Here is an 18,324-nt window from a genome sequence, read left to right on the forward strand (position 1 = left end):
TGGTTGTTGGTGAGTATTCGCTTCAGGTTGGGGGGCTGTCTGTAGGCAAGGACTGGCCTTTCTCCCAAGATTTGTGAGAGTGTTGGGTCATCCTTCAGGATAGGTTGTAGATCCTTAATAATGCGTTGGAGGGGTTTTAGTTGGGGGCTGAAGGTGACGGCTAGTGGCGTTCTGTTATTTTCTTTGTTAGGCCTGTCCTGTAGTAGGTGACTTCTGGGAACTCTTCTGGCTCTATCAATCTGTTTCTTCACTTCCGCAGGTGGGTATTGTAGTTGTAAGAATGCTTGATAGAGATCTTGTAGGTGTTTGTCTCTGTCTGAGGGGTTGGAGCAAATGCGGTTGTATCGCAGAGCTTGGCTGTAGACGATGGATCGTGTGGTGTGGTCAGGGTGAAAGCTGGAGGCATGTAGGTAGGAATAGCGGTCAGTAGGTTTCCGGTATAGGGTGGTGTTGATGTGACCATCGTTTATTAGCACTGTAGTGTCCAGGAAGTGGATCTCTTGTGTGGACTGGACCAGGCTGAGGTTGATGGTGGGATGGAAATTGTTGAAATCATGGTGGAATTCCTCAAGGGCTTCTTTTCCATGGGTCCAGATGATGAAGATGTCATCATAGAAAGGTGATGCGCTTACCCCTGAATGTGCATATACTGAAGTGGAACTTGCAGTCTTTTTATCCTATTCCACAGCAAGTTGATCTGCAAGAGATCTAGCATACCTTTGACAACTATGAACTAATTTGTCACCTAAATGCTTCTACTGCAAAAAGATGATAATTGTTGCATGTCCTCACACAAGGTATAGCACAGAGCTTTTATTTTTCAGATAGTCCACTTCCCTTGTGTTCTTCTTGTAACCAAATTAAATGTGTCTTCCGGGGTCTACTTAGGGGAACATGGATTAGATTTTTTTTTTTGTTCTAGAGATGCATTTATACTTTGAAAATGCTTGCCTGCCTACTTTAACTTTTTTGCTGAGAAACAAATTTTCTAACTGCAATACAATTCTTAAATTTATATTGTGACTTTCTGAGCATTGGCCTGCTACACCCAGGGTTGTGAGTTCAATCCTTGAGGGGGCCATTTAGGGATCTGGAGCAAAAAAACAAAAACAATATTGGGGATTGTACCTGCTTTGAGCAGGGGGTTGGACTAGATGACCTCCTGAGGTCCCTTCCAACCCTGATATTCTATGATTCTATTATTCTCCCACCTCAGCTTTAGAAATGTAAATCTAGTAAGTGTCTGATTTGCATTATATTCTTTCATTTGTCTTTTTATATCTCAAGCTTCTGCTTTGCACTGGATAGATTTATTCCAAAAGGTTTACAAAAACTAACACTTATGTAACATGAAGTGCTTATTCATACAGTGCTTTATATTTTCAAAGCACTTCACAATCATCAGCTAATCATCAGCATTAATAAACAAAGTTAGAAAAAAATCCTGTTGAACAGGGATTGGTAAATACCCTTGGCAGTGAAGGGGCTAATAAAATAAGCACAGAAATAATTAACATCAAACCGATGCACAGTGTAATTGTTGGTGCTTTTGTGTAACCAACCCTACACAAAGAATTTCAGACTCTAAAAATGCTTCTAGTATGGAAATGTCCAGACAACCCTATCTGGTTTTAGCTTCTGTCTGATCCACTTGAGTGTCCAAGTCTGTCAGACAACAGTAGAACAACATCTGAACATATTTTGTTGTTGTGGCTGCAAAATAAAAAAAAACACATAAATGAGACAAAGTTACAATAGAACTTTGATCTTTTATAAACTGTGTCCAAGGATCTCAAAGCACTTTACAAACATTAGTTAAGCTTTGCAACCCCTCTGTGAAGGGGATTAAATCCATGTTTCCAATGGGTAAATCATTCACAGAGACATCAAAGCCCAGCTTTGAAATTCTTACTTTTTAATCAGCTCTTCACTGAATTTAATGGAAATTTGTAAGAGCTGGGATCAAACTGAACAAGGAGCTCAGGATTGAGCCTTTCAAGACTAATCTGTGAGTCAGTAGCAGAGATATGCATAATCCTCTGCAGCCATTAGTTTCTGAACCTGAGTCCACTAAATTAATGATTTAATAATTTAGGAAACTTTCTGCTGATGTTTACAACCTCAAAACCTCACATCAGCTTATTTATACAAGTTATGGCATCTGTCCCATCCTACACACACACACACACAACCACTTTTTCAATTGTTCCTGGAAGAGAGCACCCAGAAATAAGTATATGTACAGCCCTACAGGACCACCAATTTTTTCCCCAATGCAAATGTTAGCCCCTTACCAATCTCAAATATCCATCATTATAGCAGAATTCACATTTTAACTGGGTACCAAAAAAGGTGGACTTCTCTAACTCAGACACTATACTAATTGGTCAGTCAGTGAAACAATACAGTGATGTGGTACTTTCAGCCTTCCAGGAGACCAAAAATGAATGAGTTTAGTCTTTAGAGAGACAAGGTGGGTGAGGTAATATCTGGACCAACTTCTGTTGGTGAGAGACACAAGCTTTTGAGCTTACACAGAGCTCTTCTTCTGTCTTCAACACTAGGAGGACTTTTGACTGAGCCAACGTAAATTATTCCTTCATAATGACTTATAATTAATGTATTTTAATATTTTTATTGTATCTACATGAAGGAAAATTCTGTAAAGTTGCATGGTTCAGGTTATTTTTTCCACTAAAACATAAATTCAGCAAAACTTCCTAGACATGTTATGTGATATATATTAAAAATCTCCAAGGGAACAAATTTTACAAAAATCCATAAAAAATAGCTAAGTTTTTTTTTATGTTTTCTGACAAGGTTCTCACAATTTATATTTACAGGTGCCTGCACGCAGAGATGTACATATTCACATACTAATGTAAACCTACATTGCTTACCAGAGAGCCACTGAAGACATTTAGGTTTCTTTTCAGATGGTAAATAGACTCCCAAATAATATGCAGGAATTCCAGAGAGGGCTATGCCAATTCCAATGAGAGCATGGATTGTATTGCTGTAGAGAGGAACCATGACCAGGAAGATGGAACATAAACAGTATACTACAGGAAAGAAGAGGCTGAGCTGCAGATACAAAAAGATCAATGTGAATTAAAAGAAGCAATCAAACATACTGTTGAAAAATGTGAGGCCATACACACTGAAATGCTAATGGGGCTTGCCTGTAAGGCTTGCTCGGCCTGGAAGAGGGAGGGAAGCTAAAAAAGGGAAAGCTGTTATAGGAAGGAGTGGTGAAGAAGAGGTGGGTTGCTTCACCTCATAGACTACTGACAAAAGAGACACATCAGCCAAGAGGGAGACACTGCCCCTAAAGCTGTACCGACCAGCTGTGAAGCAAGATGCCCCAAGAGGAGGGGCTGGAGTTAGATCCTAATAAAAGACAATAGACCTATTAATAGGCCAGGCCCAAAGAGCTGAATCTAGAAAGATGGGCTGAGAGACAGGCCACCTTTCCCTTCACTTGGAAGGACCTTTCTTTTGCCTCTTTTTTGGTTTAACTTGAGGACCCTTCATATACTACGAAGTGGGGGGAAGGACATTATAAATGACTTGAACAGTCTGGAGGAGAATTGGGGGATCACTTCTGCCTCCCAGGTGTAAATACATGTGTGCGTCTGTATCTGTCCATCCTGTTTCCAGGATGGCACAAACTCAGCTCCAATTGACATTTATGAGAGATCCACAAATGCAGTAAGAGCAGAGCACTGAAGCTGAGCACTACCATGTAGGCATTTTTTCTCTAAGCTTTCAGTGCAGAATTTTTATCATCTGTATGTCAGAACTTGAATAAACCCAGCTTGACTTTCAAGAGTCTAGCTGAGTTTGCAGAGTTGACAGTTAGAAACACATCATTTTGCTTGTAAAATCAGCAAATCTGATATGGAAATAACTGGAAAACAAATAGGGAAGCCCATAATAAACTTTTTTACAGATTCGTTTCTCAAAGTAGAACCACACTGATACCTCACCACTGTTCTCAAGAACAGCCTTTCACAACGTCATGACATTTTAAGAGCTAGCTGTAATGTATAAGACAGAGAAAGAGGTTTTGTATAAATATTATTTTTATGTAAGTAAAATGTAAATTGAGGAAAACAATACACTGTGAGTGCACAAAATTCCATGCAAAAATATGAGGTCAGCTAAGCAGGCAAAGAGTAACAGACATTGATAAATTGGCACCCACAGTCAGCTTAGATAAACTCTCTGCATGCACTCTTGGATGTACTGAAGTCTATGGCAAAATTCCCATTGATTTGAATAAGGCCAGGATTTCACTCTCTCTCCTCTCTTTTGCCTATTAGCTGGAGAGTTTGTAAATTAAGTGTGAAGACAATAAGTTTTATCAAGGCTATTTGTTGTCAAGCAGGGCTGCATATGGTAAAGCTGTGGAATCCAATAGTTCATTTTTACAACTTTAAAAGTTGTGGGCTGCAGCAGACCCATGAGCAGCTTGTGTTTTGTCGGTCTGATATCCAACAGAAAGCAGAGCTGGCTGGTCAAAAAACAGGAAAAATTTGAGCAAAAGTTTCCCCTGTTGCTTGTTGTGATGTGCGGTTTTTTGTTGTGTTTTTTTACATTCAAAATTTGAATGAAATTTTCAAACTTGACATTAAAAAAAAATTGACTAGCTTTGGAGAATTAGAAAGTCGACTAGCTTTAGAGAATGTACTTCAATGCTGATTGTACACAGGAGTTCTATTTTTGTGGTAGATGCTGGATAGGAATCAAAACATTGCACTCTTTAATAACACAGAGACAAAAACTGATGCTGGTAAGGATGGTGCAGGAGACTGTGACAAGACAGAGTCAAAAATAAAAAGGTCTTTGGAAAAGCTCGTGAAGGGGTATTAATTTGTATTCTATATTCACTTGTCTGACTGAATGTTACTGGGTAACACTCCTCTGTACTTGAAGAGGGTACAGGATACCATTTCCTGGAGGACCCAAGTAGCATTAATATACCTCACTCCCCCACTACCATATGCGTCTTGGATGGCAAAATATATATGGATGAAGGGAAGAGGAAGTAAAGTACTAGTCCTACAAAAGAAGGAGAGGTGGAACTATTGTCTGGCAGCTCAGAATTTCCCAAACTATGAGAGGTATTTCCCAACCTGAATACCAAACTGTGTCAGAGTCCTAGGCACCCTGGCTGTAACTATGGCAATGTAGAGATCCACTATGAGAAAAAATTATTAAACAAAAATAAGGGCCCATCCAGCTTACACACGATGGATTAAGGAGCCTAGACAATTTCATTTTAAAAACAAAGAGGGTTTTATCTGATGAAGTGAGCTGTAGCTCACGAAAGCTTATGCTCAAATAAATTGGTTAGTCTCTAAGGTGCCACAAGTCCTCCTTTTCTTTTTGCGAATACAGACTAACACGGTTGCTACTCTGAAAGAAGCAAAAATGAGTCACAAAATCAATAAATGTCAATTTTTATACTGTATATAGCAAAAATGCCATAATAGATATCCTTCTGAAAGCTGGAATACAATTTGCTCCTTAACTCGTGACAATGTATGTTAAAAGGACTTTTGTGGCTAAAAGAGTAGCATATAAGGGAAGTGCTGACACATCCTTAGTACTAAGGATATATACTGTAATGTATATACAAACAGATGCATTGACTGTATATTATGTTTTATTTCCTTCTGTAATGTACTTACTTTAATAGGCCGTGGCCTATCAGGCTGAGTATGTCTCAGGTATATTAATCCTGCAATAGACAGCCCAACATACAGCCAGTAGTTGAAGCTGTAGTAATTAATGAGGAGAAAGACATCTTCCACAAGGAGGTAGAGCAAAGTCATGAAACCCTACAGACATAAAAGGGGGGGGGGAAGCCTTTTTAAGTAACAAAATAGTTTTCTTATGAAACAAAAACATACTATATATTAATTACTATATATCAAAGGCCTGATTTTTAGTGGTGCTGAGCTCTTAAGTTCCAACTGAAATCACTGGGAGCTGTGTTCTCAGAACCGCTAAGAAATCTATAAGTGCACTGGTGGACGGTGCTCAGGGAATGAGCAGCTGTTCTGTATTTCGTTTTCTCCTCACTGCTCAAAGTGTGGCCCCATACCTTATTTACCTCACACCAGTCAAATCCTGCTCTGAAGACAGAAACATTGATTTCCTCATGGGCTTGTCTATGGTGCTCATCAGCATAGTATCTGAGTGCTTCACAAACATTAGTTTATCATCACAACACCAACGTGAGGTGAGGGGGTCATATCCCCATTTTACATATGGGAAACTGAGGCATAGAGGGACGACGGGTCAAAAATTTCCACCTATGTGGCGTCTAACTTGAGACACCTAGAACCCGTGTTGTCAGAGTTCTGAACATTATACAGTGCTCTATATAAAGCATGGCCCTCATTGACTTCAGTTACATCAGTGAGTGCTCAACACTCCTGCAAATCAGATCCAGGGTCTCAAGTCAGGAACCCAGAAAAAGAAGAACAGATAATTAGTGACCACCTGTGAAAAGTATGGTCTAGGGACTTGCCTAGCATCACAGTGGAATATCTGAGAGAGGCAGGGACAGAATCCAGTTCTCCAGGGTGACATTCAGCTGCCTTAACGATGAGGCCATCCTTTCTCTTCCTGAAATTCCCTGGCTCATTCATGACTCCCCTTCCAACTTCTAAATTAGGCAAGGACCCAACAAACAACAACCTCATTCAGAACACAGCCCTGATCTATCCCCAGAGCAGATCCATTGTGGGCACTGAATTAGGTAGGGTCCAGTAGTTAAAAATAGTTTGTGATCATGCAATTAATGACTGTTTCATAATGCATACAAAGGGGCACAGCCAGTTTTTCTGGCTTGGCCTAGCTTTTGAATACTTGACTATGCAACCTTAATAATGTTTTTTGATGTACTTTATGTGTAATTTCCTCATTTTTAAAAGAAGCAAACTGAAAAAAAATTCCATCATGTGGCATCATACTGACACCCACATGGTTCATCAGCCACATTGGAACCTTTGGACCCACTTCACAGACCTCTGCCCCTTCAACTAGCAGAGTAACTGGTAGCAATAGTAGTTTGTCATTTTCTCTGTAGACCAGCACTAGAGGGGGATGAGATCATAGGTGCCGACTCCGTGGGTGCTCCGGGGCTGAAGCACCCCTGGGGAAAAATCGGTGGGTGCTCTGCACGCACCGGCAGCTCCCCGCCCCACCCCAGCTCACCTCCACCTCCTCCTCTGAGCGCGCCGCTTCTTCCCTTAGCTCCCACCTCTTCCCACCGCAAAACAGCTGTTTTGTGGCAGCAAGTGCTGGGAGGGACGGGGGAGGAGAGGGAATGAGGCGTGCTTGGGGAAGAGGCAGGGCTGGGGCGGGGATTTGGGGAAGGATTCCAATGGGGCAGGGAGGGGGTGGAGTTGGGGCGGGGACTTCGGGGGCAGGGCAGGGGCGGAGTTGGGGCGGGGCTAGGGGAGGCGCGAGCTTCCACCGGAGTCGGGAAAAGTTGGCCCCTATGGATGAGACATCCACTTTGCCAGTGGATTTTACAGATATGCTGAGAGCAGAGGAATGGTGAGACTCAGGAATCTTGAGTTCCATTCTAGGTGATGGAAGGGAGTGTGCTCTAGTGGTCACAGAGCCTTCTGCCTGCCTTCCCCCACACTGCCAAGCTTGACTCCTGTTTTCCCAGCCCCTCCAATCTTTACCTGTTCCAGTCCTTGTCTCTGGATCCTTCTCTTTGCCTATCCAGTCCCAGTCTCCACTCCTCAGGTTTCTCGTCCCAGTCTCTCCTTGGCTCCCAATCATTCCCAGCCTCTCCACCCCACTGGTTCACAGTCCAAGTCTCCTGGCCCAGCTAATCCTATTTTCTCTTCCCTCTTTCCTCTCCCCCTTCTGCCCTCCAGCCCCAGTCTCATGAGACTCCTTATCCAATCTATTCCCTCCCCCCAGAATCCAGTTCTCCAGGGTGACATTCAGCTGCCTTAATGATGAGGACATCCTTTCTCTTCCTGAAATTCCCTGGCTCATTCATGACTCCCCTTCCAACTTCTAAATTAGGCAAGGACCCAACAAACAACAACCTGCTCCCAGGCCCACCTCTTGTCCTCTCTGCATTTGAGTCCAGAGGCTTCCACTTCCATTCTGCCTGGGTGCCAGCAGTTTGAGGGGGCGGGGGTGTCATTGAGGCTATGTCTACACAGGAATAAAAGACACTTGGCCTTGGGCTGCAAGAGTGGAGGTACGGGAGCTTGGGCTTCAGACTGACCCTGATCGTCTACACAGCAATTTTTTTTTTTTAGCCCCACAGTCTGAGTCCTACAAGCCCAAGTCAGCTGACCCAGGACAGCCACAGCCATGGCATGGGTCTTTTATCCCTGTGTAGATGTACCCTTCGAGCACAGGAGAGAGACGCTCCCTGCTCTCTATTCTAGTGCCCAGCCCAGAACAGCTGGGAGCAGCCACTAACAGGAAAGTTCTGCTTCATCCCTGTTGCTCTGGGCTGGTGGAAGCATGGGCAATTGCTCGATGGGGACAGTCAATTTGATCAACAGTAGGAGCTCTGAAGGGATGGAGCATGCACAGTGAGTACTGAATTTTCAGAGATTTTAGCTGCTAAAAACTGAAGAAGTCTCTCCTAAGCATGTGTTAATGGAGACTCTGAAAAGGCTTATCTCTTGGCCAAATTTGGGCAGATTTTCACAAGGTCAGCAAAAGGCACATCCCTGACACAAAGGCCACTCACTCCTCCTCCGAATTTCAGATAATTACTTCAAAGCACGTGGGCACTAGAGCTGTTCAAAATAAATTTTTTTTAAAATCACCATGATTTTTTAAATTGGGCAAAACATTATCATTCCCTAGCCTCATTCTCAGAGGTTGCTGGACTGTTTTGGTGGAAATTTTCCAAAATATTGATGCCTGAGGCAGACATCTGGCATGTAAAATTTCAGCCCAAGTGGTTATATTTTGGCAAAGTTATAAGCAATACTAAACAAAGCGTCATAATCGGGAGCGTTAGGCAACCTCAGTAACAGTCAGTGCTACTGGCCCTGGGTATATTTTAAGAGCATATTAAAATAGGCTACCCAGGCAGGCCTGTACTCACATGAGCAAAACTACAACTTCCTACAGTATCTTTCTGTCACGCCCCTTGCTCCCCTTCATGAATGCTTCTCTGAGGAATAGCCTGGGCTTGAAGTTACCCCAGGAGCTTTGTCACGGAATTGTTCAAGTGAACTGTAAGGCAACCTTTATGAAAAAACTTAGTCAGTCCTCTGGGTGGCTACTGAACACAGAGTTCAATGTCATCACTCATTCTTTCTTTCTTTTTTCCTTTGGACTGCTAGATTTGTCAAATTTGCAAACTTTACTCATTTTATCTAATGTACTTTACTTATCTAGGGCTTGATCTTGCCCCACTGAAGTCAATGGGAGTTACGACATGAGTTAAGTTTAATAGTAACAATAATAACACCACCAATATTTATATAATTATTTTGAATTCAAAGCACTTTACAAATATTAGTCAGTCTTCACATCTCTCTGGTAAGGTAGGCAAATATGTATTGTTTTCCTCCTTTACGGATGAGGAAACTGAGGCGGAGATGTTCAACTGATTTGCCCAAAGCTAGAAGAGGAGTCAATATCAGAGCCATAATTAGAACTGAGGAACTCCTAGCTCACATTCTTGGGCTCAAGTCCACCGGACAACACAATACAACAATTTTAACTTTTAAATATCTGCCTTCGAACAAACACTGTATAGTACATTGTATTCCTGTGCACTGAGAACAATTAAGCAAAGATTCTCTTCCTTGTACTAGAATGCTCCTCTTTTTGAGCTTTCTACAAACAATTGGACTTCAATGAGAGTTATGGTATTTAGCCCAAAAGACTGCAGAACTGAGTCCAGATGTGATTGAGCCTAAAATCTCTGAATCTTTTAACCACTGATTTATTAAAGAGCTCAACTGAAGGAGTGCGTTCTTCCCTCAATAAACACAGAAAACTTCTATTCTGATAAATGGGAATTATGTTCACATGTTAAGAGAACAAACCCTTCCCACTGCTACAAGTGTAATTCCCACTATTGGGAATATTCAGACTCAAATGCCTCATTTCTAGATTCCTACATTAAGGCAAAAAGGCACTTTGATCATCTGCATAAGACAGGCTATAGAATTTCACCAAGTGAAATGAATACTTTAATAAGCAACAATAAATGCTTTATATTGGATTTTGCCCCTTCACTTTAATCTATTCGATTTCTGGATTAATACTTGCAATCATTTGTTCTAATTTTGTATCTTACAGCTCCTTGTCCCTGTGTCCCACAATCTCATTTACAAGGAAATGTCAATCTTGCTCCATAACGTCTCATTTTAATTTCTAAATAATATTTTAAAAATACCTACAAGTGCCCATCACAAAGAAGATTCCTTTGTGCAATTAGAGAAGAACAAAGTAAATATGGATGTAAAAGTCTAGCTTTAGGAACCCAATTTTAAATACTTTGATCCAAGTATTTTAAGTGCTGTGACAAATGTGTGTATATATTGTTTTAAAATTCTTATATACTTTAGCCCATGACTACATAAAACATTCTTCATTGGGAAGCTGGTAGCATTTCATTGTGAGTCAATCTTCTTCTTACCCAAAGCTAACTAAACTAATTCTCTTTTTAGCGTGCGGTATTCACCTGAGAATTTCAGGTCTGTGGCTTTGTGAATATGCAAATCCACACAAAGACTTAGGCTATGTACGTACTACAGCTTACGTCCATATTAGTTTTGTCAAGAGTGTGAATCAGCCACCTCCCTGAGTGGTGCAAGTTACACCGAGCTAAGCGCCGGTGTGGACAGCGCAATGTCGGCGGGAGAGTTTCACTCGCCAACATAGCTACCGCCGTTTGCAGGGCCCGGAGTAATTAAGTCAAGGGGAGATCTCCCTCCTGCCGCCATAGAGCCTCTGCATTAGCAGTGCTGCAGTTGCGCAGCTGTAAGCTCTGTGGTGCAGCTCTAGAACAACTGCTCTCTATGTCGTTATGCATTTTAAACCTTCTCTTTTTTCTAACCTCGATCAGAATACACAGACTCATTAATGTTAAATCTTGTATAAACTGGGGATATTGCAACAAAAATTCAAACTATTTTTAAAACTGATTCAGATAAACCCCTACAGATGATTTTATAACTAGTTTGGGCTGATTAACCCTGCCCTCCGGGCCTAATTCTCATTCACACTAAGATCACTTTGCCCCGGGTGGCCTTAGTGTAAATGAGAATCAGGCCGTGTGGTTCCAACTGTTTTAAAAAACAATTTAGTTCAACTAGCCATTTTGGGGAAACTTCCCCAGTGCAGACAGGCCTGGAGAAATTGAGTATAAAGGGGATTCTTAATACTTTACCATTTTGCAGATTCCTAAAATAGTGAGGCAAGAAGTGGGGAAGTACTATTACTTACATTAAAGAAAAGAGCAGGGATTGGTGTGAAACACTTTATATGAATCAAACTCAAACTGTCAGGAAGGTGTCCTTCTCTGGCTCCAACATAAAAAAGCCTAACACAAAAGGAGAGAAAAAAGTCTAATTAGCCAAGCCAAGCTTTTCCACAAAGGCAGAACCAATTATCTTATTTTTTGTTGTTGTAAACATTTATGGAGAAAAATGCTTTTCTGTTGTAAGTACCATTCTTTTGTCCACCTTTGCCTTTCACTGAATAATAGCGCTAATGTACATGCCAGGGCACAAAAACGCCTCCATCATTAAGAAATGATTTGACTTAATGTGACAAATGTAGATCAGCCTGCTAGGTAATCAGAAGACTGCACTTGCCCCATTTTAAGTAGCCCTTCCTTTGAGAGTTCCTATAATAAAATCTGTACTACTGACAATCGTATTTCACTGCAAGCATACGTTTATTGTAGAAACATTGCACATTTCATTGAAAGAACTTCCTGTAGCCTGAAATATACTGAATGCTATTGCTCCTAAAATGTCAAAAGTCCCTACCAGGACTATCAAAAACCACCACAATGATTAGAGAGGGGCAATTTGACAGCAAAAAAGTATATAGTCCAGTCCAATCCTCTGTGCTGAGCATGCTTTCTTTTTAGGGGAGGGGAGCTATATCTGCACCTTTGCATAGCTGGAGAAGCTCCATGCAGTCTTTTAGATTGTAAGCTCTTTGGGACTGGAATAATCATTTACTATATGTTTGCACAGCACTAGCACAAAGGGACTTTGACCTTGTTTGCCTCTAGTCACTAGCACAACGTTTAACTAACTATCTACTGGTTTCGGAGTAGCAGCCGTGTTAGTCTGTATTCGCAAAAAGAAAAGGAGTACTTGTGGCACCTCAGAGACTAACAAATTTATTTGAGCATAAGCTTTCGTGAGCTACAGCTCACTTCATCGGATGCATTCAGTGGAAAATACAGTGGGGAGATTTATATACATAGAGAACATGAAACAATGGATGTTACCATACACACTGTAACCAGAGTGATCACTTAAGGTGAGCTATTACCAGCAGGAGGGGGCGGGGGGGAACCTTTTGTAGTGATAATCAAGGTGGGCCATTTCCAGCAGTTGACAAGAACGTCTGAGGAACAGTGGGGGGTGGCGGTAGCGGGGGGATAAACATGGGGAAATAGTTTTACTTTGTGTAATGACCCATCCATTCCCAGTCTCTATTCAAGCCTACGTTAATTGTATCCAGTTTGCAAATTAATTCCAATTCAGCAGTCTCTTGTTGGAATCTGTTTTTGAAGTTTTTTTGTTGAAGTATTGCCACTTTTAGGTCTGTAATCGAGTGACCAGAGAGATTGAAGTGTTCTCCAACTGGTTTTTGAATGTTATAATTCTTGAAGTCTGATTTGTGTCCATTTATTCTTTTACGTAGAGACTGTCCAGTTTGACCAATGTACACGGCAGAGGGGCATTGCTGGCACATGTTGGCATATATCACATTGGTAGATGTGCAGGTGAACGAGCCTCTGATAGTGTGGCTGATGTGATTAGGCCCTATGATGGTGTCCCCTGAATAGATATGTGGACACAGTTGGCAATGGGCTTTGTTGCCAGGATATGTTCCTGGGTTAGTGGTTCTGTCGTGTGGTGTGTGGTTGCTGGTGAGTATTTGCTTCAGGTTGAGGGGCTGTCTGTAAGCAAGGACTGGCCTGTCTCCCAAGATCTGTGAGAGTGATGGGTCGTCCTTCAGGATAGGTTGTAGGTCCTTGATGATGCATTGGAGAGGTTTTAGTTGGGGGCTGAAGGTGATGGCTAGTGGCGTTCTGTTATTTTCTTTGTTGGGCCTGTCATAGAATCATAGAATCACAGAATATCAGGGTTGGAAGGGACCTCAGGAGGTCATCTAGTCCAACCCCCTGCTCAAAGCAGGACCGATCCCTGACTAAATCATCCCAGCCAGGGCTTTGTCCCGTAGTAGGTAACTTCTGGGTAGTCTTCTGGCTCTGTCAATCTGTTTCTTTACTTCAGCAGGTGGGTACTGTAGTTGTAAGAATGCTTGATAGAGATCTTGTAGGTGTTTGTCTCTGTCTGAGGGGTTGGAGCAAATGCGGTTGTATCGTAGAGCTTGGCTGTAGACAATGGATCGCGTGGTGTGGTCTGGATGAAAGCTGGAGGCATGTAGGTAGGAATAGCGGTCAGTAGGTTTCCGGTATAGGGTGTTGTTTATGTGACCATCGCTTATTAGCACCGTAGTGTCCAGGAAGTGGATCTCTTGTGTGGACTGGTCCAGGCTGAGGTTGATGTTGGGATGGAAATTGTTGAAATTATGGTGGAATTCCTCAAGGGCTTCTTTTCCATGGGTCCAGATGATGAAGATGTCATCAATGTAGCGCAAGTAGAGCAGGGGCATTAGGGGATGAGAGCTGAGGAAGCGTTGTTCTAAGTCAGCCACAGACTCCAACGAGACTGCTGAATTGGAATTAATCTGCAAACTGGATACAATTAACTTAGGCTTGAATAGAGACTGGGAGTGGATGGGTCATTACACAAAGTAAAATTATTTCCCCATGTTTATCCCCCCCCCCAACCCCCACCCCCCTCCTGTTCCTCAGACGTTCTTGTCAACTGCTGGAAATGGCCCACCTTGGTTATCACTACGAAAGGTGGGCCATTTCCAGCAGCTCTCCTGCTGGTAATAGCTCACCTTAAGCGATCACTCTGGTTACAGTGTGTATGGTAACACCCATTGTTTCATGTTCTTTATGTATATAAATCTCCCCACTGTATTTTCCACTGAATGCATCCGATGAAGTGAGCTGTAGCTCACGAAAGCTTATGCTCAGATAAATTTGTTAGTCTCTACGGTGCCACAAGTACTCCTTTTCTTTTAACTAACTACCGGAATTTAATTAAATAATGCACTGTGGATAGCAGTGGGAGAGATAATGTAAGCCTCAAACAAACAGTACTGGAATGTGCTGGACTTTTCTCCTGAATTTGGTTCTTTCATACTTATAGCTGTAGACACAGAAGGTGAGACCTACAGGATTATAGCTGCATCTTGGTTTTAAGTGTTTTGGTTTTCTTCCAGTGTCTCAAGTATATACCTGTCCACAGACAACATGAAATTATGCTAAATACTTAGCTATAAAGCATGAACTATTAGCACTGAAATAAATATTTATTAACCCAAAATATTAAAAGCTTTATTTAGATTCAGATTAACTTGCAGCTATATACAGCAAATTCACCACATTTGTTAGGCCAAGAGCAGTGCTGCTCCCCACAAACGAATAATAACTCCACACTGCACTTGCATATTCTGAATTATTTTGCTTTGGCATTACAGAAAGATAACCATGGAACTACATGATATTATTGGAGAAAGATGGTGCTAAATGATGCCCTTTTATCCTCGGATTGTGGCATTCCTTCAGGTTTGGTACTTCTAATGTATTCATGCACGTGGCAACATTAGCAGATTTTCAATTCTGTTGAATAGGATCTGTGTCAAATTTATGGTGAGATTGATGGTTTATATCTATGAAAGTTCAATTCTGGCTTGACTGAAAGGAATTTTTTTTCCCCTTTGGTGGGCCTTGTTTTTCTGTTTAAAGCAGTTTCAATTCTGTTTATTATTTATGAGTTATCAACAGGAACTATTATTGGATCAGTTTCAAATATCACAGTATAACAATATTCTTTGACAGATGAAAAAGGAAGAATACAAATATTCTTTAGTGTAATGCAAATAAAATTGGACTATTAATTGACTCTAAAATAACACCTCTATCCAGTTGTGCTATTTCTCATTGGAAACTGGAGGTGTGCTCAGAGATCTCTTTGCCCTGGTCTACACTAGGACTTTAGGTCGAATTTAGCAGCGTTAAATCGATGTAAACCTGCACCCATCCACATGATGAAGCCCTTTATTTCGACTTAAAGGGCTCTTAAAATCGATTTCCTTACTCCACCCCTGACACGTGGATTAGCGCTTAAATCGGCCTTGCCGGGTCGAATTTGGGGTACTGTGGACACAATTTGACGGTATTGGCCTCCGGAAGCTATCCCAGAGTGCTCCATTGTGACCACTCTGGACAGCACTCTCAACTCAGATGCACTGGCCAGGTAGACAGGAAAAGAACCGCGAACTTTTGAATCTCATTTCCTGTTTGGCCAGTGTGGCAAGCTGCAGGTGACCATGCAGAGCTCATCAGCAGAGGTGACCATGATGGAGTCCCAGAATCGCAAAAGAGCTCCAGCATGGACTGAACGGGAGGTACGGGATCTGATCGCTGTATGGGGAGAGGAATCCGTGCTATCAGAACTCCATTCCAGTTTTCGAAATGCCAAAACCTTTGTCAAAATCTCCCAGGCCATGAAGGACAGAGGCCATAACAGGGACCTGAAGCAGTGCCGCGTGAAACTTAAGGAGCTGAGGCAAGCCTACCAGAAAACCAGAGAGGAGAAGGGCCGCTCCGGGTCAGAGCCCCAACGTGCCGCTTCTATGATGAGCTGCATGCCATTTTAGGGGGTTCAGCCACCACTAACCCAGCCGTGTTGTTTGACTCCTTCAATGGAGATGGAGGCAACACGGAAGCAGCTTTTGGGGACGAAGAAGATGATCATGACGATGAGGTTGTAGATAGCTTACAGCAAGCAAGCAGAGAAACCGGTTTTCCCGACAGCCAGGAACTGTTTCTCACCCTGGAGCTGGAGTCAGTACCCCCCGAACCCACCCAAGGCTGCCTCCTGGACCCGGCAGGCAGAGAAGGGACCTCCGGTGAGTGTACCTTTTAAAATACTATACATGGTTTAAAAGCAAGCATGTGAAAGGATTAATTTGCCCTGGCATTCGCGGCTCTCCTGGATGTACTCCCAAAGCCTTTGCAAAAGGTTTCTGGGGAGGGCAGCCTTATTGCGTCCTCCATGGTAGGACACTTTACCACTCCAGGCCAGTAACACGTACTCGGGAATCATTGTACAACAAAGCATTGCAGCGTATGTTTGCTGGCGTTCAAACAACATCCGTTCTTTATCTCTCTGTGTTATCCTCAGGAGAGTGAGATATCATTCATGGTCACCTGGTTGAAATAGGGTGCTTTTCTTCAGGGGACACTCAGAGGTGCCCGTTCCTGCTGGGTTGTTTGCCAGTGGCTGAACAGAAATGTTCCCCACTGTTAGCCACGGGGAGGGTTGAGGGGGTAGCCACGCAGTGGGGGGAGGCAAAATGCGACCTGGTAACGAAAGCACATGTGCTATGTATGTAATGTTAACAGCAAGGTTTACCCTGAAAGGGTGTAGCCAGTGTTTTATAAAATGTGTCTTTTTAAATACCGCTGTCCCTTTTTTTTTCTCCACCAGCTGCATGTGTTTCAATGATCACAGGATCTTCTCCTTCCCAGAGGCTAGTGAAGATTAGAAAGAAAAAAAAATGCACTCATGATGAAATGTTCTCTGAGCTCATGCTGTCCTCCCACACTCACAGAGCACAGACGAATGCATGGAGGCAAATAACGTCAGAGTGCAGGAAAGCACAAAATGACCGGGAGGAGAGGTGGTGGGCTGAAGAGAGTAAGTGGCAGGCTGAAGAGAGGGCTGAAGCTCAAATGTGGCGGCAGCATGATGAGAGGAGGCAGGATTCAATGCTGAGGCTGCTGGAGGATCAAACCAGTATGCTCCAGTGTATGGTTGAGCTGCAGCAAAGGCAGCTGGAGCACAGACTGCCACTACAGCCCCTGTGTAACCAACCGCCCTCCTCCCCAAGTTCCATAGCCTCCACACCCAGACGCCCAAGAACGCGGTGGGGAACGCGGCCAACCAGCCACTCCACCACAGAGGATTGCCCAAAAATCAGAAGGCTGGCATTCAATAAATTTTAAAGTTGTAAACTTTTAAAGTGCTGTGTGGCATTTTCTTTCCCTCCTCCACCACCCTTCCTGGGCTACCTTGGTAATCATCCCCCTATTTGTGTGATGAATGAATAAAGAATGCATGAATGTGAAGCAACAGTGACTTTATTGCCTCTGCAAGCAGTGATCGAAGAGAGGAGGGGAGGGTGGTTAGCTTACAGGGAAGAAGAGTGAACCAAGGGGCAGGGGGTTTCATCAAGGAGAAACAAACAGAACTTTCACACCGTAGCCTGGCCAGTCATGAAACTGGTTTTCAAAGCTTCTCTGATGCGTACCGCACCCTCCTGTGCTCTTCTAACCGCCCTGGTGTCTGGCTGCGCGTAACCAGCAGCCAGGCGATTTGCCTCAACCTCCCACCCCGCCATAAACGTCTCCCCCTTATTCTCACAGATATTGTGGAATACACAGCAAGCAGTAATAACAGTGGGAATATTGGTTTCGCTGAGGTCTAAGCGAGTCAGTAAACTGCGCCAGCGCGCCTTTAAACGTCCAAATGCACATTCTACCACCATTCTGCACTTGCTCAACCTGTAGTTGAACAGCTCCTGACTACTGTCCAGGCTGCCTGTGTACGGCTTCATGAGCCATGGCATTAAGGGGTAGGCTGGGTCCCCAAGGATAACTATAGGCATTTCAACATCCCCAACAGTTATTTTCTGGTCTGGGAATAAAGTCCCTTCCTGCAGCTTTTGAAACAGACCAGAGTTCCTGAAGATGCGAGCGTCATGTACCTTTCCCGGCCATCCCACGTTGATGTTGGTGAAACGTCCCTTGTGATCCACCAGAGCTTGCAGCACTATTGAAAAGTACCCCTTGCGGTTTATGTACTCGCCGGCTTGGTGCTCCGGTGCCAAGACAGGGATATGGGTTCCGTCTATGGCCCCACCACAGTTAGGGAATCCCATTGCAGCAAAGCCATCCACTATGACCTGCACATT

General features: G+C 43.0%; 1 protein-coding gene and 1 long non-coding RNA gene across 6 annotated transcripts in view; one reads left to right on the top strand and one right to left on the bottom strand.

The window, feature by feature from the left end:
• Window positions 1-498: 498 nt before the first annotated feature.
• LOC102929811 (Y+L amino acid transporter 2) overlaps window positions 499-18,324 on the bottom strand; it is a 40,364-nt gene continuing 22,538 nt past the window's right edge. For all 5 annotated transcript variants that reach the window (XM_043539383.1, XM_043539381.1, XM_037892331.2 and 2 more), the window contains 4 exons: window positions 11,467-11,563; window positions 5,697-5,846; window positions 2,901-3,084; window positions 499-1,713 (listed from right to left, as the gene is read on the bottom strand). In XM_043539383.1, coding sequence (XP_043395318.1) covers window positions 1,622-1,713; window positions 2,901-3,084; window positions 5,697-5,846; window positions 11,467-11,563 — 523 coding nt within the window. In that variant the 3' untranslated portion in view covers window positions 499-1,621. The remainder of the gene's footprint in view (window positions 1,714-2,900; window positions 3,085-5,696; window positions 5,847-11,466; window positions 11,564-18,324) is intronic.
• LOC119565569 lies at window positions 14,319-15,686 on the top strand. The gene is made up of 3 exons (XR_005224280.2): window positions 14,319-14,507; window positions 14,824-14,911; window positions 15,655-15,686. It is a non-coding gene; the product is annotated as an uncharacterized LOC119565569 (long non-coding RNA).

The sequence above is a fragment of the Chelonia mydas genome, chromosome 2, assembly GCF_015237465.2.
Source record: "Chelonia mydas isolate rCheMyd1 chromosome 2, rCheMyd1.pri.v2, whole genome shotgun sequence".
Classification (NCBI taxonomy): domain Eukaryota; kingdom Metazoa; phylum Chordata; order Testudines; family Cheloniidae; genus Chelonia; species Chelonia mydas.